The sequence below is a fragment of the Piliocolobus tephrosceles genome, unplaced genomic scaffold (assembly GCF_002776525.5).
Source record: "Piliocolobus tephrosceles isolate RC106 unplaced genomic scaffold, ASM277652v3 unscaffolded_77, whole genome shotgun sequence".
Lineage (NCBI taxonomy): Eukaryota > Metazoa > Chordata > Mammalia > Primates > Cercopithecidae > Piliocolobus > Piliocolobus tephrosceles.
The window spans coordinates 234,292-255,957 of NW_022335051.1; the positions used below are offsets into that span (position 1 = coordinate 234,292).

Below are 21,666 nucleotides of genomic sequence, written 5' to 3' on the forward strand. Positions count from 1 at the left end.
CCACCAGAGCGAGCACAAAAGAACCAGCGAGTAGGCAAGGGTAGGAGCAAAACTGCAAATTTATTTTTGGTCACCCAGCTTCAGGGAAGAAGGTGTGGGGGTGAGGTCTGTCGGCCTCCGGCAAAGGAGGCCGAGAGAGTCACCCGGTGGAGCTCTCGGGCGGAGTTCCTGATGCAGCCCCGACAGGAGTGGGGGCTGGGAAGTCCGCGCTGCGCATCTGCCGGGAGCGGCTTTTCTAGGAGTGGGAGGGCAATAGGCGGGGCACGGGCGTGTCGGGGGGCGTTCCGTAGGTGCGACCAGGTAAATCTTGGTCTCTTCGGATTGACGTCACCTGACGCATGCCCGGTTGGTCTGCACCTTCCCAGGCACCGGCTGCATTTTCACGTGCGCGGGAAAAGTTAGTGATGAAGAACCCGGAAGTGCGCCATCTTGCCTCCGTTCGTCCAAACACTAGCTACTCAGGAGGCTGATGTGAGAGGATCACTTAAGCCAAGAAAGAGGTTGTGGTGAGCCGAGATCATACCACTGCACTCCATCCTAAATGACAAAGCAGTAAGTTGCCTAAAAAAAAAAAAAAAAAAAAATTGTTATCCAAGAAAAATTAAAAATCTCTCTCTACAAATGTATATAGTCATAGTATATTACTCAAAAAGTAAATTCTTAATAGTTCATGACAAGCAAATGGCAGGCCAGGCATGATGGCTCATGCTTGTAATCTCAGCACTTTGGGAGGCCCAGGCAAAAGGATTGCTTGTGTCCAAAAGTTTGGGGCCAGCCTGGGCAACATAGTGAGAACCAACCTCTCAGAAAAAATAAGAAATTAGCCAGGCATATTGGAATGAACCTGTAGTCTCAGCTACTCAAAATGCTGAGCTGGGAGGATCACTTGAGGCCAAGAGGCCAAGTCTGCAGTAAGCCATAATCACATGACTACACTCCAGCCTGGGTGACAGAGCAAGACCCTAAGGAAAAAAAAAAAAAAAAGAAAACTGTAAAAAATATAAAAAAAGAAGACATGAAGTGAGAAGCTACCATGTCCAGGGCAAAGACAAAGGGCCCCAGCAGAGGCCCATTGCCCCCTCATCCCCAGTAGAGAAGAAAAACCATGGGACACTAAATAAAACAGAAATCACTGTGAAACCACATAGGCAGAATTTACTATTGATTTGTCAGAAATCCACTCTCAAGGTTAAAAGAAGAGACGGCTTTTGCTAAGGCACTCTGCTGTGAACAAATGAGAGTCTAGGGAAGCTTTAAGCTCCTTGATGCTGTTGACCATCAAAGACTTAAAGCTGGATCTGGAAGAGGCAACTGTGAGGCAAGAGCAAAACCAGAAGAGGCCACCATGAGGCAGAAGATGGGCCTTGAGTGGCCACTGTGAGGCAGAAGATAGGCCAGACAAGGCCATTGTGAAGCAGGAGCTGGTGTAAGAGAGACTACCATGAGACAGGAGCTGGGTCTTGGGAGGTAGATTTGAGGCAGGAGATGGGCCTGGTGAGGCCACCGTGAGAAGAGAGCTGGGCCTAGAGAGGCCAATGCAAGGCAGAAGCTGGGCCAGTTGAGGCTGCCGGAAGTCAGATAGGAACATGGCCGGGGAAGGCCAGCATGAGGCAAGAGCTAGGCCTGGAAAGCCCACTGTGAGGCAGGAGTAAAGCGTGGAGAGGCCATCGTCAGGCAGGAGCTGGGCCTGTTCAGGCTGCCACGAGGCTGACAATAGGTCTGGAGAGCTTGACTTGAGAAAGTTTTGGGCCTACAAAGGCCACCAGGAGCTGGGCAGTAGCTGAGTCCAAAGACGTTGTTGTGAGGCAGGAGTTGGGCCTATAGACACAGCCGTGAGGAAGAGCTGGGCCTGGAGAGGATGGCAGGAGGTAGCAACTGGGCCTAAAGAGGAAGTTCTGGGCCTGGAGAAGCCGCCAAAAGGGAAAAACTGAGCCTGGAGAGGCCGTTGTAAGGAATGAGCTGGGCCCAAAGAGGCCATTGAAAGGCAGAAGCTGGACTTGTCGAAGCTGCCAAAAGGCAGGAGTTTTTGGACTAGGGAGGCTACAGTGAGGCAAGAGCTGGGCGTGGAGAGTCCACTGTGAGGCAGAGGTTGGGCCTGTACAGGCCTTCAGAAGGCAGGAGCTGGGCCTGGAGAGGCTGACTTGAGGTCAAGTTCTGGGCCTGAAGAGGCCACCAAAAGTCTCTTGGTGGCCTGGGAAGGCCACCAAGAGGCATGAGCTGGGCCTGGACAGCCTGACAGGAGAAAGTTTTGCACCTGGAGAGGCCACCAAAAGGCAGGAGCTGGGCCTGGAAAAACTGACTGGAGGATGATTTGGGTCTTCAGAGGCCGCTAGGAGGCAGGAGCTGGGCCAGAAGAGGCCAACTTGAGGACGATTTCGGCCTGCAGAGGTTGCTGGGAGGAAGAGCCGGGCCTGGAGAGGCTGACTGGGGGAAGTTTTGGGCCTGGAGTGGATGCCAAAAAGCAAAAGCTAGGCCTGGAAAGGCCACCGTGAGGCATAAGCGTAGCCTGACAAAGGCCATTGGGAGGCAGCAGTTAGGCCTGTAGAGGCTGCGAAAAGGCAGGAATCTGGCTGGAGGAGGCCACGGTGAGGCAAGAGGTGGGCCTGGAAGGTGCACTGTGAGGTAGAGGCCAACAACAGGCAAAAGCTGGGCCTGGAGAGATGACGAGAGGAATGAGCTGGGCCTAAACAGGCCAGTATGAGAAAGGACCTTGACCTAGAGAGGCCAGTATGAGGCAGGAGCTGGGCCTGGATAGGTTGCCAGAGGCATCCATTGGGCATAAACAAGCCTCTGTGAGGGAGGAGCTAGGCCTGTTGAGGCTGCTGGGAGGCAGGCGGAAATTTGGCCCACGGAAGCCACTATGAGGCAAGAGTTAGGCCTGGAGCGGGTGCTAAGAGGCAAGAGTGGGGCCTGCAGAGGCTGTTCTCAAGCCAGAGTTGGGTCTGTACAGGCCACCGCGAGGCAGAAGGTGGGCCTAAAGAGCTTGACTTGAGGAAGTTTTGGGCCTACAAAGGCTGGCAGGAGCTGGGCAGGAGCTGAGCCATAAAAGGTTGTTGTGAGGCAGGAGTTGGGCTTGTAGACACAGCCAGGAGGAAGAGCTAGGCCTGGAGAGGATGCCGGGAGGCAGCAACTGGGCCTGGAGAGGCTGACTTGAGGAAGTTTTGGACCTGTAGATGATGTCCCGGGACAGGGGCTGGGCCTGGAGAGGCCACTGTGAGGCATGAGCTGGGCGTAGAGAGGCCAGTGTGTGGCAGGACCTGGGCCTGGAAATAGGTGGAAGCCTGGCCAGGGAAGGTTGCCATGAGACAAAAGTTGGGCCTGGAAAAACTCTCGTGAGGTATGAGCTTGGCCTGAAGAGTCATTGGGTGGCTGGAGCTGCGTGTGTAGAGGCTGCTGAAAGGTAGGGGCTTGGCTTGGGGGGGCCACGGTGAGGCAGATGCTGGGCCTGGAGAATCTGCTGTGAGGCAGATGTTGGGCCTGTAGAGGCTGACAGGAGGCAGGAGCTGGGCCTGGAGAGGCTGCCAAGAGGCATGAGCTGGGCTTAAAGAGGCCAGTGTGAGACAAGAGATCAGCCTGGAGAGGCCACTGTGAGGCATGAACTGGGCCTAATGATGCCAGTGTGAGGCAGGAGCTTGGCCTGTTGAGGCTGCTGGGATGCAGGCAGGAACTTGGCCGGGGGACGACCTCCGTGAAGCAAGAGCTGGGCCTGGAGAGGCCATTGTCACGCAGGAGCTGGGCCTATCCAGGCCACCAGGAGGCAGAAGTTTGTGCGGGTGAGCTTGATGTGAGGAAGTTTTGGGCCTACAAAGACCTCCAGGAGCCGGGCAGGAGCTGAGCCGAAAGAAGTTGTGAGGCAGGAGGTGGGCCTGGAGATCCAGCCGGGAGGAAGAGCTGGGCCTGGAGAGGCTCACTTGTGGAAGTTCTGGGCCTAGAGAGGCTGCCAAAAGGCAAAAGCTGGGCTGGAATGGCCACCGTAAGGCATGAGCTTGGCCCAGAGAGGCCACTGGGAGGCAGGAGCTAGGCCTGTAGAGGCTGCTGAAAGGCAGGAGCTTGGCCTTGGGGGCTGTGGTGAGGCAGATGCTGGACCTGGAGAGTCTGCTGTGAGGCAGAGGTTGGACCTGTAGAGGCCAATGGGATGCAGCAGTTTGGGCTGGAATGGCAGACTTGAGAAAATTCTTGGTCTGGAGAAGCCACCGGGATGCAGGTGCTGGGCCTGGCGAGGCCACTGAGAAGCAAGAGCTGTGCCTAAGGAGGCCAGTGTTAGGCAGGAGCTATGCCTGAAGAGGGGACTTGAGGAAGTTTTGGGCCTGGACAACCTGTTGGGCGCAGGAGCTGGGCCTAAGGATGCTGCCATGAGACATGAGCTGGGCATAATGAGGTTAGTGTGAGGCAGGACCTGGGCCTGTAGAGGCTGCCGGGAGGCAGGTAGAAACTTGTTTGGGGAAGACCTCTGTGAGGCAAAAGCTGGGCCTAGAGAGTCCGCTGGGAGGCAAGAGCTGGGCCTGGAGAGGCCATTGTCACACAGGAGCTGGGCCTGTCCAGGCCGTTGGGAGGCAGAAGGTGGGTCTGGAGAACTTGACTTGAGGCAGTTTTGGGCCTACAAAGGCCACCAGGAGCTGGGCAGGAGCTGAGCCAAAAGAAGTTGTTGTGAGGCAGGAGTTGGGCCTCCAGACACAGCCAGGAGAAAGTGTTTGGCCTGTAGAGGCCACCTGGAGGCAGCAGCTGGGCCTGGAGAGGCTGATGGAAGGCAGGAGCTGGGCCTTGAGGGGCTGACTTGTGAACATTTTGGGACTGTATAGGCTGCCCAGAGGCAGGAGCTGGGCCTGTACAGGCCGCCAGGAGACAGAAGGTAGGTCTCAAAAGGCCACTGTAAAACAGGAGCTGAGTCTTGGAAGGTGGCTGTGAGGCAAAAGCTGGCCCTTGGGAGGCTGATGAGAGGCAGGAGCTGGGCCTGGTGAGGTTGACTTGAGAAAGTTCTGGGCCTGGAGAGAAGGCTGGGAGGCAGGAGCTGGGCCTAAAGAGGCCATTGTAATGATGGAGCTGGGCCTGTGGAAGCTGCCATGAGGTAGGGTATGGGCCTAAATAGGCCATTGTGAGCCATGAGCTTGACCTGTAGAGGCCGACTGGACAAAGTTCTGGACCTGGAGAGGCTGCCAGGAGGCAGGAGCTGAGCCAAAAGATTCAAGCACATTACATTTATTAGGCACTTTTTTCCATTATTACATTGTAATATATAATGAAATAATTACAGAACTCACCATAATGTAGAATCAGTGGGCATGTTAAGGTTGTTTTCCTGCAACAAGGTGGTCCCATCTGAGCTTGACGGGAGAAAGTGACAGATCATCAGGTATTAGATTCTCACAGGGACAGTGCAACCCAGATCTCTCGCATGCACGGTTCACATAGGATGCATGCTCCTATGAGAATCTAATGCTGCTACTGATCTGAGAGAAGGCGGAGCTCAGGTGGGAATATGAGCAATGGGGAGTGGCTGTAAATACAGATGCAGCTTCCCTTACTGGACACCACTCACCTCCTGCTGTGTGGCTCCTTATAGCTCCATGGCTCAGGTGTTGGGGACCCCTGCTGATGTACATCCAAAAGGACCGTTCCCACAACAGTCTTCATAGCGGTCAAGTACAGTAACCACTTAGCTCCCAAGGCATGTGCCTCAGCTGGCATTTCATCACAATCAACAGTAAGTGGTAGCTTGAGTCATTGTGAGGTCACTTTCTGGAAATCACCAGCATCCCATTTTCCATGGCAAGGAGCTCAGTATAGTCCTTTGGATAACCAAACCCATGTCCAAATCCCATCTGTGTGAGTCTATCTCCAGGGACCCTTCTTAGCGTATCAGAGTCCAATCAGGAGACATAAACCACTCAAAAATTTAAAGTGGTAAAATTTAATACAGAGAATTATTCATTATAACAGGGGAATAACATAATGAGAGACTGGCTAGCGCAAAGTAAAGAGAACTCTAGAGAATATAGGACTAGCCCTGGTCAGGCATGGTGGCTCATGCCTGAAATTCCAGCAATTTAAGAAGCCAACACAGGAGGACTGCTTGAGGCCAGAAGTTAGAGGCCGGCCTGGACAACATAGTGAGACCCTGTCTCTATCCAAAAAAAGAATAAAATTAGCTGGGAGTGGTGGTGCACACTTGTAGTCCCAGCTCCTCAGGAAGCTGAAGCAAAAGGATAGTTTGATCCTGGGAGGTTAAGGCTGCAGTGAGTCATGATTATGCCACTACAGTCAAGCCTGGGGGACAAAGCAAGACCCTGCCTCAAACAAAACCACCACCACAATAACCATTTACAGACAGAAAAGAAATAGAGCTAATAAGCTAAGGAAAGATGTTGAAATGTGACAAAGTAATATGACGTCTTTTATCTATTTAAAATAATCAAACAAAAAATAACTTATTAAATTATAATACCCTGTGCTGGCAAAGGTGCAGTGAAATGGACTCCTTCTTATACTATGAGGGGTGTTTAAATTGTACATAAGCCTTCCAGGGTAAAACTTGGCAATTTTTTAAAATAATAGAGACAGGGTCTCACCTTACTGCCTCCTCCAACTCTTGGCCTCAAGCAATCTTCCTGCCTTAGCCTCCCAAAGTGCTGGGATTATAGCCAGGAGACACCCAAAACCTTGTCAGTTTACATCAAGAGCAATGAGAATGTCCATTCACCATGACTCACAGTAATCTCACTTCTGGAAATACCTTGGGAGACAATTCAATCTAAACAAAAGGTCATCTGCATAAACACGGTGAAATTCTGGGAGTAATCGAAGACACAGTGGTTAAATGAAATAAGAAACAGTTATAAGAAATTATATTATGGTATTTATAGGCACCTGATAAAAGGTCAGTTCATGTTAGCTGCTACTTTTTTGTTGTTTTGAGACAGGGTCTCACTCTGTCACCCAGGCAGGAGTGCAGAGGCCTGATCATGACTCACTACAGTCTCAACCTCCCTGGGCTCAAGTGATCCTCCCACAGCAGCCTCCCAAGTAGCTGAGACTACAGGAACATGCCACCACACTAGGCTTATTCATGTATTTTTCTGTAGGGATGGTGACTCCTTTGGTTTCCAAATCCTGTCTGAAACTCTTGGCCTCAAGCCATCCTCCTGCCTCAGCCTCCCAAAGTGTTGTGATTACTGGTGTGAGCCACCACACCTGTCCAGCTGCTACTTTTATTATTATTATTATTCCACTCAATTAAAAATAATTTTCATTAAAATTATCATTTTCAAGGCTATGGAACAATATGTGTCCTACAGCATAATTGTAAAAACATATACAGTCATCCCTCAGTATAGAGAGGATTAGTTTCAGCTCCCCATGTCTGCATATACCAAAATCCATGTATACTCACGTTTCACATTCAGCCCTCTGGAACCCACATATAGGAAAAGTCCAAATATTAGTTGGGCATAGTAGCAAGCATCTATAGTCTCAGCCACTTGGGAGGCTGAGGTGGGAGGATCACTTGAGCCTGCGAGGTTGAGGTAACGGTCAGCTGTGATGGTGCCACTACACTCCAGCCTGGACAATGGCAAGACCCTGTCTCAGAAACAAAACAAAACAAAACAAAAAACGAAAAATGGGTTAGAAATTGTAGTGAGGTCTGTTGGGCAAAATTCAATATAAGCAAAGTATAAATTAATGAAGCAAATGGTGATAAATTAGTATGATTGACTTTCTGGAGTTTCTGACAATAAAGGTAAGAAAAATGCAAAACACAGAGACAGAGGGTAAAAAAAGAAATTAGGGAAGCATTCTACATGTTTAATAAAATGACACCGGCCATGTTCATGCAGCAGCAGTATGTCATGATATGACATACCTTGGAGAGAAATTAACAGATGAGGAAGTTGATAAAAATGATCAGAGAAGCAAATTACTGATAGTGATAGTTAAGTAAACCATGAAGAATTTCCACAACTGATGCCAGCAAAGTGGAAATATTGTACAGTGTGTGTTGAAGTTCCTGGACAACACTGTTTATTTGCCTTTTGTTTGTAAGAAATGAAGAAATGTATCCACTAAAAGTTATTCTTATTATCAAAAGAATATGTGTGAATAAGTCATTTGAACTTATTCTTCTGTTTTTCTACTTTGATCTTCCAGCCATCATCCCACAGCCTTACTTTAGAAATTTTTAATTTTTTTAGAAATTTGAACAAGTGCTTGTTGTGGTGGCTCATACCTCTAGGATGGAAGGGTCACTGAGGCCAGGAGTTTGACACCAGCCTGGCCAACAAAGTGAGACCCCATGTCTACAAAACAATTTAAAAATTAGCCAGGTATCATCGTGTATACCTACAGTCCCAGCTACTCAGGAGGCTGAGGCAGGAGGAGCCTTAGCCCAGAAGTTCAAGGCTGCAGTGAGCTGTGATTGCACCACTGTACTCCAGCCTGGGTGACAGACTGAGACCCCATCTCCCAAAACAAAAAAGAAAGAAAGAAAATAGATCAAGTAGCAAGTTGTATGTGGCTTACTCTGAATATTTCTAACTAGAAGTTCTTAATCTTTCCGGGTCTAGCATCCCTCTACATTTTTTAACTTTGTTGAAGATCTCTAAGGCTTTTTCTTTATATAAATAATTATATTAAAATTAGAAAATAAGACAAAAATTTAAAAATATTATTCATTACATATTAATAATAGAACCATCACCTGTTGATAGAAGTAATACAAGACAAAATTTTTAAAATATTTGGCGGGGCGCAGTGGCTCACTCCTGTAACCCTAGCACTTTGGGAGGCTGAGGTAGGCGGATCACAAGGTCAAGAGATCAAGACCATCCTGGCCAACATGGCAAAACCCCACCTCTACTAAAAATACAAAAATTAGCTGGGCATGGTGGCACACACTTGTAATCCCAGCTACTCGGGAGGCTGAGGCAAAAGAATTGCTTCAACTCAGGAGGCAGAGGTTGTGGTGAGCTGAGATCGCACCACTGCACTCCAGCCTTCTGACAGAGCGAGACTCCGTCTCAAAAAAAAAAATAATAAATTTATCATTTATTACATATTAATAATAAAACCATTACATGTTGATATAATACTTCTTTTGTTTGTTTTCTGAGACGGAGTCTCATTCTTTCGTCCAGGCTGGAGTGAAGTAGCGTGATCTCCGCTCACCGTAACCTCCATTCCCCAGGTTCAAGCAATTCTCCTGCCTCAGCCTCCCGAGTAGCTGGGATTACAGGTGCCCACCACCATGCCTGGCTAATTTTTGTATTTTTTTTAGTAGAGACAGGGTTTCATCATGTTGGCCAGGCTGGTCTCGAACTCCTGACCTCAGGTGATCCACCCGCCTGGCTCTCCCAAAGTGCTGGGATTACAGGCATAAGCCACCACGCCCAACCCGATTAATATATTTTTTAAAACACTGATTAGTCTGGCAACAACACTGGGCAGGGGTCTCCTCATTCCCAGTGACATAAGCCCCACTGCACGGCTCCAGGGTTGCAAGGGCTGGAGAGCCAAAAGGCTCTGACTTGAGATTTTATTATTTTATTTGTATTTCTATTTGTGTTGTGAGACAGCTCCTGCTCTGTAACCCAGACTGGAATGCAGTTGTGCACTTATAGCTCACTGCAGCCTCGACCTCCTGGGCTCAAGCCATCTTCCTGCCTCAGCTCCCCAGTAGCTGGTACTACAGTTGAGTGCCACCATACCTGGCTATTTTTAAAATTTTTTGTAGAGTGAGGGGTCTTGCTATGTTGCCCAAGCTGGCCTCAAACTCCTGACACCTCAAGAGATCTGCCCACCTCAGCCTCCTGAGTAGCTGGGACTATAAGTACACATCACTATACCTAGCTACATTTATTTTATTTTATTAAATATTGAAAAATATTTTTGGCCAGGCGCGGTGGCTCATGCCTGTAATCCCAGCACTTTGGGAGGCCGAAGTGGGCAGATCACATGAGGTCGGCAGTTCGAGACCAGCCTGACCAACATAGAGAAACCCCATCTCTACTAAAAATACCAAATTAGCCAGGCGTGGTAGTGCATGCCTGTAATCCCAGCTACCCAAGAAGGCTGAGGCAGCAGGAGAATCGCTTGAACCCAGGAGAATCACTTGAACCCAGGAGGCAGAGGTTGTGGTGAGCTGAGACCGTGCCACACTGCACTCCAGCCTGGGCAAAAAGAGCGAAACTCCGTCTCAAAAAAAAAAAAAAAAAAAAAAGGAAAAGAAAAATATTTTTGTAGAGAGGAGGTCTTGCTATGTTGCCCAGGCTGGTCTTGAATTCCTGCCCTTAAAAGATACTCCCATCTCTGCTTCCCAAACAGCTGGGACTACAGGCATGAGCCACTGTACTGAGCCTGAAGATATTTCTTTAATCTAGCATCCCATACTTGATAGGATTGAGAAAGGCAGTAGTGTTTTTTAAAATTACTTAATAATTCAGTAAGTATCTATCTCAACTTTGACTCCTGCCTTCTCTCACACTCCACATCCAGTCTGTCAGGAAATCCTGTTGTGTCTTCAACATGTATTGAAGATCCCCACCCAGCAACTCCCTGGCCTCCTCCCCTGCTTCTCTCCTCTGACCATCTCTCACCACCACTATGACCCTGGTCAGGACCACTATCATCTCTCGCCTGGATGTTGCCACAGCTTGGCCCCCACGCTTCTACCCAAATCTTCCCACAGTCTTTCTCAACTCAGCAGCCAGAGAATGCTTTTAAATCGGGAGAGAGACCATGTCGCCTCTCTGCTCAGAACCCTCCTGCAGTTCCCATCTCAGTCAGAGTAAAAGCCAAAGCCCCAGCAATAACCTCCCAGGGCTTACACGATCTGTGCTGATCTCAGCCCAGCAACTCCCTGGCCTCCTGCCCTAATTCTCTCCCTCTCTTCTTCTGCTCCACTGACCTCCTTCCAGAGCCTCAGACACACCTCAGACACTTTATTCCGTTGTTTCTGCCTACAATCCTCTTCCCTCAGCACCTCGGCCAGCTCCTTCCCCTCCTTCAAGTCTTGGCTTAATTTTCGCTTAGGAGGCCACCCCTGACCATTTTATTTAACACTGCCATCTGTCCTCATCATGCTAATTTCTTCCTTCCTTCTTTCTTTCCTTCCCTTCCTTCCCCTCACCTCTCTCCTCCCTCCACCTCTCTTCCTTTTTTTTTTTTTTTTTTTGACAAGATCTCACTCTGTCACCAAGGCTGGAGTGCAGTAGCACAGTCACAGCTCACTGCCACCTCAAATTCCCAGGCTCAAGTGGTCCTCCCACCTCAGCCTCCCTAGTAGCTGGGACTACAGACAGGTTCATGCCATCATGCCTAATTAATTTTTTTAGAATTTTATTTTATTTTGAGATGAAGTTTCACTCTTCTTGCCCAGGCTGAAGTACAATGGTGCAATCCCAGCTCACTCAGGTGATCCACCCGCCTCGGCCTTCCAAAGTGCTGGGATTACAGGCATAAGCCACCATGCCTGGCCATTTTTTTTATTTTTTGTAGACACAAGGTCTCACTATGTTGCACAGGCTGGTCTTGAATTCCTGGTCTCAAGTGATCTTCCTGCCTAAAATTCCTAAAGTGCTGCGATTGCCAACATGAGCCACCATGCTTGGTTTCATGTTCATTTCTTCTTGCTGCTGCAACATAGTTTGCAGTTTCCTAAATTTAGTGGCTTAAAACACTACAAATCTACCATCTTACAATTCTGGGGGCCAGAAGCCCAAACTAGGTTTATTAAGGCTAAAGTCAAGGTGTCAGCAGGGCTACAATTCCTTTTGAAGGCTCTAAAGTGTACCCTTGGCTTTTCCAGCTTCTAGAAGCCACCCCCATTTCTTGGATCATGGCCCCTGACTCCATCTTCAAAGCCAGAAGTGAAGCATCTTCAAATCTCCCTCTCTGACCTCTGCTTCCATCAACCACATCTCCTGCTCCAATTCTGACTCTCCTATCCTCTTTTTTTTTTTTTTTTTTGAGATGGAGTCTCACTCTGTTGCCCAGGCTGGAGTGCAGTGGTGGGATCTCAGCTCACTGCAAGCTCCGCCTCCAGGATTTACGCCATTCTCCTGCCTCAGCCTCCCGAGTAGCTGGGACTACAGGCGCCCGCCACCTCACCCGGCTAGTTTTTTGTATTTTTTAGTAGAGACGGGGTTTCACCGTGTTAGCCAGGATGGTCTTGACCTCCTGACCTCGTGATCCGACCATCTCGGCCTCCCAAAGTGCTGGGATTACAGGCTTGAGCCACCGCGCCCAGCCCCCCTTTCTTTTATAAAGACCTTTGTGATTGCTGGGCATGGTGGCTTTCACCCATAAAACCAACACTCTGGGAGGTCAAGGCAGGAGGAACACCTGAGGCCCAAAGTTTGAAACTAGCCTGAACAACATAGTGGGACCCCACCTCTAGAAAAAAATGAAAACAAATGTTAGCTGGATGTGGTGTGTGCCTGTAGTCCCAACTACTTAAGAAGCTGAGGTAAGACGATCACTTTAGCCCAGGAGTTTCAGATCAGCCTGGGTGACATAACTAAATTTCATCTCTACAAAAATGAGCTGAGCATGGGTGACATGCATGTGTAGTTCCAGCTACTTGGGAGGCTGAGGTGGGAGGATCGCTTGAGCTCAGGAGGTCAAAGCTATAGTGAGCTATGATCACATCACTGCACTCCAGCCTGGATGACATGGGGAGATTCTGTCTCAAAAAAAGAAAAGAAAAGAAAAATATATTTGGTCTCTGTCCCTGGTTCCTGGTACAGAGCTTCTAAAGCTTTTATAAAGACCTCAGTGACAGAGGTGATAGGAGCATCTTTTGTTTTAATATTTGGTCTTGGTCCCAGGTTTCTAACACAAGAGCCTCTAAGAACTCTGGGATCTCCAGAATGATAAGAATGCATTTGGGGATGTTGTTGAGATGAATGGGTGGCTGCAAGCTCCTAGATTTCTTCAGGAGGAGGGCTGACTGCCAGAGGAAGCAACCAGATGATTAGAGGCTTGGAACTTTCAGCCTCACCTGCTTAACTCCAGGAGGCAAGTGGGGCTAGAGATCGACTTAATCACTGATGGCCAAGGATTTTATCAATCGTGCTTGCATAATAAAGCCTCCATAAACACCCTGAACAACAGGGTTTGCAGAGCTTCCAGGGTTGCTGAACACAGGAGATGCTGGGAGGGTAGTATGTTCAACAGAGTGCATGGGAGCTCTGTGCCCCTCCAAACTTACCTTGCCCTGGACATCTTTCTTTTCTTTTTTTTGAGAGGGTCTGGCTCTTTTGTCCAGGCTAGAGTGCAGTGGCACAATCTCAGCTCACTACAACCTAAGCCTCCCCAGTCCCCAGCTCAAGGCATCCTCTCACTTCAGCTTCCCTAGTAGCTGGAACTATAGGTGCACAACACCACACCTGGCTTTTTTTTTTTTTTTGTAGAGACATGTTTTTATCATGTTGCCCAGGCTGGTCTCAAACTCCTGAGGTTAAGTGATCTTCCCACCTCAGCCTCCCAAAGTGCTGGGATTACAGGCATGAGCCACCACATCCAGCATGTACATCTCTTTCATTGGTTGTTTCTGAGATGTATCCTTTACAATGAACCAGTAACAGGAAATGAACTGGCCCAATGCGATGGCTCACATCTGTAATCCCAGCACTTTAAGAGGCTGAGGTGGGAGGATCACTTGAGCCCAGGAATTTGTGGCCAGACTGGGCAACACAACAAGACCCCATTTCTACGAAAAATAAAAGAAATTAATTAGCCAGATGTAGTGGTGCAGACGTGTAGTCTCAGCTAATAGGGAGGCTGAGGTGGGAGGACCACTTCAGCCCAGGCAGTCGAGGCTGCAGTGAGCTATGACTGCACCACTGCTCACCAGACTGGCCAATAAAATGAGACCCTGTCTCTCAGAAAAAAATAAACTGTTTTTCTGAGTTCTGTAAACTGTTCTAGCAAATTATTAAACCCAAGAAGGCGATCATGGGAACCCCTGATTTGTAACAGATTGATCAAAAGTACAGGTGACAACCTAGGACTTGCCATTGGCATCTGAAATGAGAGTGGTCTCGTGGGACTGAGCCCCTCATCTGTGGGGTCTGTGCCAACTCCAGGTAGTGTCAGAATAAAATTGTGGGATATCCAGTTAATATCCAGAGCATTGGAGAATTTGGTGTAGAAACTCCACACACACAGTCAGAAGTGTGTGAGTAGAGACAAACACGGGCTTTTCTTTCACCTGTCTACCTGCTTAACTGCATAGGAGAGGCAACACGTGGTGTTCATGAACAAAGCAAGCATTAAAGTCAAATCAGACCTGACATTTGACTCAGTCTTAATATCCAGGTGAGCTTGGGCAAATCACTCATTATCCCTAAGTCTTCATCACTTCATTCATAAAATGGGGATAACTGTGGCACCTACCTGTGATTTTATGAGAACTAATGAAATACTATGCTTGGTGTTAGTGTGATCATTATACCTATTCCAAACTATCTGACAAGGACAGTGATGCATGACAACATCAACAGATTAGAAATTGTAATGAGGGCTGGGCGCGGTGGCTCAAGCCTGTAATCCCAGCACTTTGGGAGGCCGAGATGGCCGGATCACGAGGTCAGGAGCTCGAGACCATCCTGGCTAACACGGTGAAACCCCGTCTCTACTAAAAAATACAAAAAACTAGCCGGGTGAGGTGGCGGGCGCCTGTAGTCCCAGCTACTCGGGAGGCTGAGGCAGGAGAATGGCGTAAACCCGGGAGGCAGAGCTTGCAGTGAGCTGAGATCCGGCCACTGCACTCCAGCCTGGGCAACAGAGTGAGACTCCGTCTCAAAAAAAAAAAAAAAAAAGGAAATTGTAATGAGTTCTCTCGGCAAAATTCCATACAAGCAAATTACTGTCTCTCCAAAGCATTCCCACCCACTTAATTCACCATTCCCTGAACAAAATGTGCCATCTTCATTGTCCAGGTCTTTACAGTGCTGGTTTCCCTGCCTGGGCAGCTCACTCCATCCCATCCCAGCCCATTCCCCATCCCTCCGCCTCCCCCTTCCCTCCCCACTCTCATACAAGTCTTCCTCATCTTTCAGGACCTGGTTTCAATATCACCTTAACTGGAAGCTTCTGTCACCCTCCAGAAGAGCTTCCCATTGTACCTGATGCATGCACTATTATTTGATCATTTCTGAGTCATGGTACAAGTCTTTTTGTACCTGAATAACATGTTGCCCAGTCAGTCTCTCTTCCTGGATTCTGAAGTCTTTCATGGTAGATCCAGCTGGAAGTGATAAAAAGACATTGTTTTGAAAAAGAGGGATGACACAGACAGACATAAATTCTTAAATGTTTTAAATGGTATGTGAAAATTTAACAAAATTCAAAGGCTTGTGGGGAACACTTAGGAGGAAAAGTTACTAGGAATGTTATAAAGGGTTAATTTATATTTTATTGTACTTTATTTTATTTTATTTTTTGAGACAGAGTCTCATTCTGTCACCTAGGCTGGAGTGCAGTGGTACAATCAGGGCTCACTGCAGTCTCAACCTCCTGGTCTCAAGTAATCTCACTTAATCTTTATTTGGTTTAAGAAACTCAGTCTTGGTTGAGCATGGTGGCTTATGCCTATAATCTCAGCATTTTAGGAGGCTGAGAGGGGTATATTACTTGAGTCAAGCAGTTTGAGATCAGCCTGGGCAACATATTAAGACCCTGTCTCTACCAAAGAAACAGAGTGAATTTGTGGAAGACAATTTTTACACAGACTGGGGGTGGAGGGAATGATTTCAGGATGATTCAAGTGTATTACATATATTGTGCACATTATTTCTATTATTATTACATTATAATATATAATGAAATAATTATACAACTCACTATAACATAGAATCAGTGGCATCTCTGAGCTTGTTTTCCTGCATCAAGGCTGTCCAAGTGGGGTGACGGGAGACAGTGACAGATCATCAGCCATTAGATTCTCATAAAGAGCGTGCAACCTAGATCCCTCATATGCACAGTTCACAACAGGGTTTGTGCTTCTATGAGAATCTAATGCTCCTGCTGATCTGACAGGACATGGAGCTCAGGTGGTCATGTGAGTGATAGGAGGGGCTATAAATACAGATGAAGTTTCCCCTCACTCGCCTGCTGCTCACCTCTGGCTCTGTGGCCCTATAGTTGGAGACCCCTGCTTGAGTGCATTCAAAGGGATCCATCCCATGCCATTCTTCAGAGTCATCTTTACTGCCATCATGGTCAAATGTAGCATCCCTAAGCTCACACGGCATATGCCTCAGCTGGCATTTCATCACAATCAACAGTAAGTGGTAGCTTGAGTCATTGTGAGGTCAGTTCCTGGAAATCACCAGCATCCCATGTCCCACTGGCAAGGAGCTCAGCACTGCTCCTGGGATAACCAAACCCATGCCCAAATCCCATCTGTGTGGGTCTATCTCCTGGTATCCTTCCTAGCATCAATTCTGTATTTGTAGGAGTCCAATCAGGAGACATAAACCACTCAAGAGTTTAAACTAGAATGGGCACGGTGGTTCAAACCTGTAATCCTAGCACTTTGGGAGGCCAAGGCGGGTGGATCGCTTTGAGCTCAGGAGTTTGAGACCAAACTGGGAAACAGGACAAAACCCCGTCTCTACAAAAAACACAAAAATTAGGCGGGTGTGGTGGTACATACCTGTAATACTACTTGTAAAGCTACTTGGTAGGCTGAGGCAGAAGAATTGCTTTAGCCTGGCAAGTGAAGGTTGAAGTGAGCAGAGATTGTGCCACTGGACTCCAGCCTGGGTGACAGAGTAAAATCCAGTATCAAAAAATAAAAGAAAAAAAATACATGTAAATTTAATATAAAAAGTATTAAATTTTGGCTGGGCGCAGTGGCTCACGCCTATAATCCCACGACTTTCGGAGGCCGAGGCAGGCAGATCACCGGAGGTCAGGAGTTAGAGACTTGACCAACATGGAGAAACCCCGTCTCTACTAAAAATACAAAATTAGCTGGGTGTGGTGGAGCATGCCTGTGATTCCAGCTACTTGGGAGGCTGAGGCAGGAGAATTGCTTGAACCTCGGAGACGGAGGTTGTGGTGAGCTGAGATTGTGCCATCGCACTCCAGCCTGGGCAACAAGAGCAAAACTCCATCTCAAAAAAAAAAAAAAAAAAGAGGTATTAATTTTAACAGAGGATCAGCATAATGAGGGACACTCTAGCACAAAGTAAACACAAAGTAAATCCAGAACTAGCAGAGGCCAGGCATGGTGGCTCAAGCTTGTAATCCCAGTAATTTGGGAAGCCTAGGCAGGAGGATCGCTTGAGGCCAGGAGTTGGAGACCAGCCTGGGCAACGTAGTGAGACCCTGTGTCTACTAAACAAAAGAAAAAAATCAGCCAGGTGTGGTGGTGGTGCACACCTGTAGTTCCAGCTACTTGGAGTCTGGGGTGGGAGGACCCCTTGAGCCTGGGAAGTCTAGGCTACAGTGAGCCAAGATCATGCCACTGCACTCCTGGGCAATAGTGAGACCCTGTCTTAGAAAGAAAAAGAAAAGAAAAGAAAGTGATAATCCCCCTATGGGAATCTCCTCTTCTCCTGCCTTCTCTGGAATCTCACTTGTCAGTTCTTCCTCCCACTTCCCCGTATCATTAACCTATCCTCCGCTTTTAGCTCCTTCCCACCATCATTTAAACTAATCAAACTTCTTATATTTTAAAAAACTCTCCTTAAACTCAGTGTTTCCCCTGCTTCAGGTCTCCAGTACACCCACTGAGCCATCTGCTTTCCCTGATGCCTTCTCTACACAGCAGCCTGGACCACATCTCTAATCCATGAATCTCATCATGTTACTCTTCCCCCATTTACATCACTTCTCCTTGCCTCGGGGATTAAGTCCAAACTCCTTAACAGCCCCTGCTCTGCCTTGCATTCCAAGGCAGACTCACTGCTCTTGCCCCTCTCCATTTTACCTGCTGTGGAGTCCAACTGAGCCTCATCTGCCCCCTGAATGCCCACTCTCACTCCTCTGGGAGCCTCTGAAGTGGGTGATGCCCTCTGCTTAGAATACGCTTCCCCTTAAACCTCTACTCTCTTCCTGGGTAGCTTCAGCTCCTCTGTCACTTCTCTGCTTTGGCATCATCTCCTCCTGGAAGCCTTCCTTGACTCCCCAGATTCTCAGGAGCATGGGAGGTGAGGTGCTCCTCCCATATATGAATGGAGATTAGGGAGTATGTGTTATTCATGTTTAATTCACCAGTGCTTAGCTTAGTACCTGGCATAAAATAGTCACTGTGGTGGCCAAGGTAACAACACCCCCTCCACCCCCCAGCAATAGCTCATGTCCTATGTTACACTGCACAAATACATAGGAAGGGGAATTAAGAGTGCAGATGGAATTAATGTTGCTAATCAGCTGACCTTAAAACAAGATTATCTGGCAGTATCTGGGTGAGCCCATGTAATTACAAGTGTTCCTTAAATGTGGAAAAGGGAGGTAGAAGGTTAAGAACCAGAGATAGTGGGCACAATGGCTCATGCCTGTATTACCAATACTTTGGGAGGCCAAGATAGGAAAATCCCTTGAGTCCAGGAGTTCAAGGCCAGCCCTGACAACATAGTGAGGCCTCATCTCTACAAAAAGCCCCAAAATTCCCCAAGTGTCATGGTGCTTACCTGTAGTCCCAGCTACTGGGAAGGATGAGGTGGAAGGATCACTTGAGCCTGGGAGTTTGAGGCTACAATGAGCCATGATAGGACAACTGAACTCCATCCTGAGTGACAGAGCAAGGTTCTGCTTCTAAAGAAAAAAAGGACACTGGAATCAGAGTCCCCTCCATCCTAAGGTGCCTACAAGGCATCTCTCTCTGCAAACAAGTAAACATCATCCTCCAACTCCTCACAGAGTGGAGCAGCAGGAAAACTCCCTCACCTCATTGCTGTGTGGCTTGGGAGGCCTGACAGCTCAATAACCAGCTCCTTGCTGATGAAGCAATTGGGAAATGGCTCGAGTTGAGCTAAGGAGAATTTGGATCCTTGTTTTGGTTCTCAATAGGCAGGGTAGGGGCCAGGAATGGTGGCTCATACGTGTAATCCTTGCACTTTGGGAGGCCAAGGTGAGAGGATCGCTTGAGGCCAGGAACTCAAGACCAGCTTGGACAACACAGCAAGACCCGGGTGGCATGCACCTGTGGTCCCCACTACTTGGTAGAATGAGGTAGAAGGGTTGATCACTTGATCCCAGGAGTTTCAGGCTTCAGTGAGCCATAATGGCTCACCACTGCACTCCAGAATGCATTGTTCCATAATGGGCACCGCTGCACTCCAGCCTGGGTGACAGAGCCAGACGATGTCTCAAAAAGTGACGAGAGAGAGAGAGAGAGAGACTATAGGCAGCCACCACCACATCTGGCTAATTTTTAAATATTCTGTAGAGACGAGGTCTTGCTAGGTTGCCCAGGCTGGTCTAAAACTCCTGGCATCAGGCCAGGCGCAGTGGCACATGCCTGCAATCCCAGCACTTTGGGAGGCCAAGGCAGGCAAATCACCTGAGGTCAGGAGTTCAAGATCAGCCTGGCCAACACGGCGAAACCCCATCTCTACTAAAAATACAAAAATTGGCCAGGCAGTAGTGGCATGTGCCTGTAATCCCAGGTACTCAGGAGGCTGAGGCAGGAGAATCACTTGAACCTGGGAGGCGGAGGTTGCAGTGAGCCAAGATCGTGCCACTGCATGCACTCTACCCTGGGTGACAAAGCGAGACTCTGTCTCAAAACAAACAAACACAAACAAACAAACAAACAAACAAACAAAAACCTCCTGGCATCAAGAGATCTTCCTGTCTCAGACTCCCAGTGCCCTGGGTTTATATTTTTTGTTCAGTATAACTGAAGATACTTGTTCTTATATGGCTTTAAGATGTAAAGAAAAAAAAAAAAACAGATAATAACAAATGTTGGTGAAGGCTGGGCATGGTAGCTCAGCCTGTAATTCCAGAACTTTGGGAGGCTGAGGTGGGCAGATCACTCGAGGCCAGGAGTAAGAGACTAGCCTGAGCAACATGGTAAAACCCCATCACTACAAAAAAATATAAAAATTAGTCAGGCATGGTGGCATGCACCTGTAATTTTCAGCTACTCAGGAGGCTGAGATGAGAAAATCACTTGTGCCTGGGAGATCAAGGTTGCAGTGAACTGTGATGGCATCACTGTGCTGCAGCCAGAGAGACAGAACAAGCCCCTGTCTAGAAAAAAACAAAAATGTCAGTGAAGATGTGGAGGAATTGGAACTCACATACATTACTGGTGGGAACATAAAATCGTGTAACCACTTTGGGTATTTCTTTTCGTGTCATTTTAATTGGATTTTTTAAAAAAATCAAGACAGGGTCTCACTATCTTGCCCAGGCTGATCTTGAACTTGTGGGCTCAAGTCATCCTCCCAGCTGAGCCTCCTGAGTAGCTGGGACTACGGGTGTGAGCCATTGCACCCAACTGGTGTAGCCACTTTAGAAAACAAACTGTAAGTTTCTCAAAAGGCTAAATATACAGTCATCATATAATATCACAATTTCACTCCTAGGCATATATCCCAGAGAAATAAAAATGTATGTTTGCACAAAAACTTATACAGCAATCTTCACAGCACCATTATTCATAACGGCCAATACACGGAAACAACCCAAATGTCCACCAACTGATGAACAGATAAACAAAATGCAGTGTGTCTCTAGCACGGAATATTATTCAGTCATAGAAGGAATGAAATATTGATACACACTATGACATAAAGGAACTTTGAAAACACTGTGCTAAGAGGGAAAAAAGCCACAAAAGATCACATATTGTACCATTCTATTTGTCCAGATTAGGAAATTCTACAGTGACAAAAAATGAATCAATGGTTGCCTAAGGCTGGGGGCCAAGGCAGGTGGGGGGAGTAGGAGGTAGTGGCTAAGGGGTACGGATTTCTCTATAGCGTAATGAAAGGTTCTAAAAGTGACTGTGGTGATCGATGCACAGCTCTGGGAATACTCTAAAACCTACTGAATTGTAGATTTCAATAAATAAATAAATTGAAGGGTACGTGAATCATATTTTAATAAAGCTATTATTTAAAATAATAAGTGGCTGGGCACAGGTGGTCATACCTGCCTGTAATCCCAGCACTCTGGGAGGCTGAGGCAGGAGTTTGAGCCTAGTCTGAGAAACCTAGCAAGATCCCATCTCTATGATAAAAAATAAAAAAATTAGCTGGGCATGGTGGCACACGTCTGTAGTCCCAGCTACTTGGGAGACTGAGGATTGCTTAAGCCCAGGAGTTTCAGGCTACAGTGAACCATGATCATGTCACTGTACTGCAGCCTGGGCGACAGACCAAGACCCTGTCTCCAAAAAGGAAAGAAAAGAAATACAAGTTTTTTTGTTTTGTTTTGTTTTTTGAGATGGAGTCTTGCTCTGTCGCCCAGGCTGGAGTGCAGTGGTGCAATTTCGACTCACTGTAAGCTCCACCTCCTGGGTTCACGCCATTCTCCTGCCTCAGCCTCCCAAGTAGCTGGGACTGCAAGTGCCTGCCACCATGCTCGACCAATTTTTTGTATTTTTAGTAGAGACGGGGTTTCACCGTGTTAGCCAGGATGGTCTTGATCTCCTGACCTTGTGATCCACCCGCCTTGGCCTCCCAAAGTGCTGGGATTACAGGCGTGAGC

The 21,666-nt window shown here is 47.7% G+C and overlaps 3 protein-coding genes across 3 annotated transcripts in view; all 3 read right to left on the minus strand.

The window, feature by feature from the left end:
* Nucleotides 1–1,278: 1,278 nt before the first annotated feature.
* LOC113219661 (putative uncharacterized protein FLJ44672) lies at nt 1,279–2,236 on the minus strand. The gene is made up of 3 exons (XM_026446733.2): nt 2,042–2,236; nt 1,755–1,959; nt 1,279–1,617 (listed from the first exon to the last, which is right to left on the minus strand). The coding sequence occupies exons 1-3, from the start codon at nt 2,212–2,214 to the stop codon at nt 1,279–1,281; spliced, it is 717 nt and encodes a 238-aa protein (XP_026302518.1). The 5' UTR covers nt 2,215–2,236.
* A 666-nt stretch (nt 2,237–2,902) lies between these two features.
* LOC113219662 lies at nt 2,903–4,372 on the minus strand. The gene is given in 3 exon segments (XM_026446734.2): nt 2,903–3,678; nt 3,681–4,271; nt 4,352–4,372. Coding segments are annotated over 3 exon segments (1,365 nt in total). The 3' UTR covers nt 2,903–2,925.
* The window catches only part of LOC111534503, a 70,562-nt gene continuing 53,126 nt past the window's right edge, over nt 4,231–21,666 (minus strand). The window contains 6 exon segments of the mRNA XM_026446736.2: nt 4,231–4,488; nt 4,490–5,167; nt 5,259–5,321; nt 5,537–5,678; nt 7,388–7,575; nt 15,177–15,241. Of these exon segments, the coding sequence (XP_026302521.1) occupies nt 4,380–4,488; nt 4,490–5,167; nt 5,259–5,321; nt 5,537–5,678; nt 7,388–7,575; nt 15,177–15,187 (1,191 nt within the window). The 5' untranslated portion in view covers nt 15,188–15,241 and the 3' untranslated portion in view covers nt 4,231–4,379.

Excerpts from the sequence above, each read along its gene's own strand:
- LOC113219661 (XM_026446733.2), bottom strand. The coding sequence starts at position 2,214 with ATGCCTCTTGGTGGCCTTCCCAGGCCACCAAGAGACTTTTGGTGGCCT. Across the intron at positions 1,960-2,041 it reads CCAGCTCTTGCCTCACTGTA|CTCATTCCTTACAACGGCCT; the intron begins GCCTCCCTAGTC and ends CTTTGGGCCCAG. Across the intron at positions 1,618-1,754 it reads CCCAGCTCCTGGTGGCCTTT|CTCTTGCCTCATGCTGGCCT; the intron begins GTAGGCCCAAAA and ends TTCCAGGCCTAG.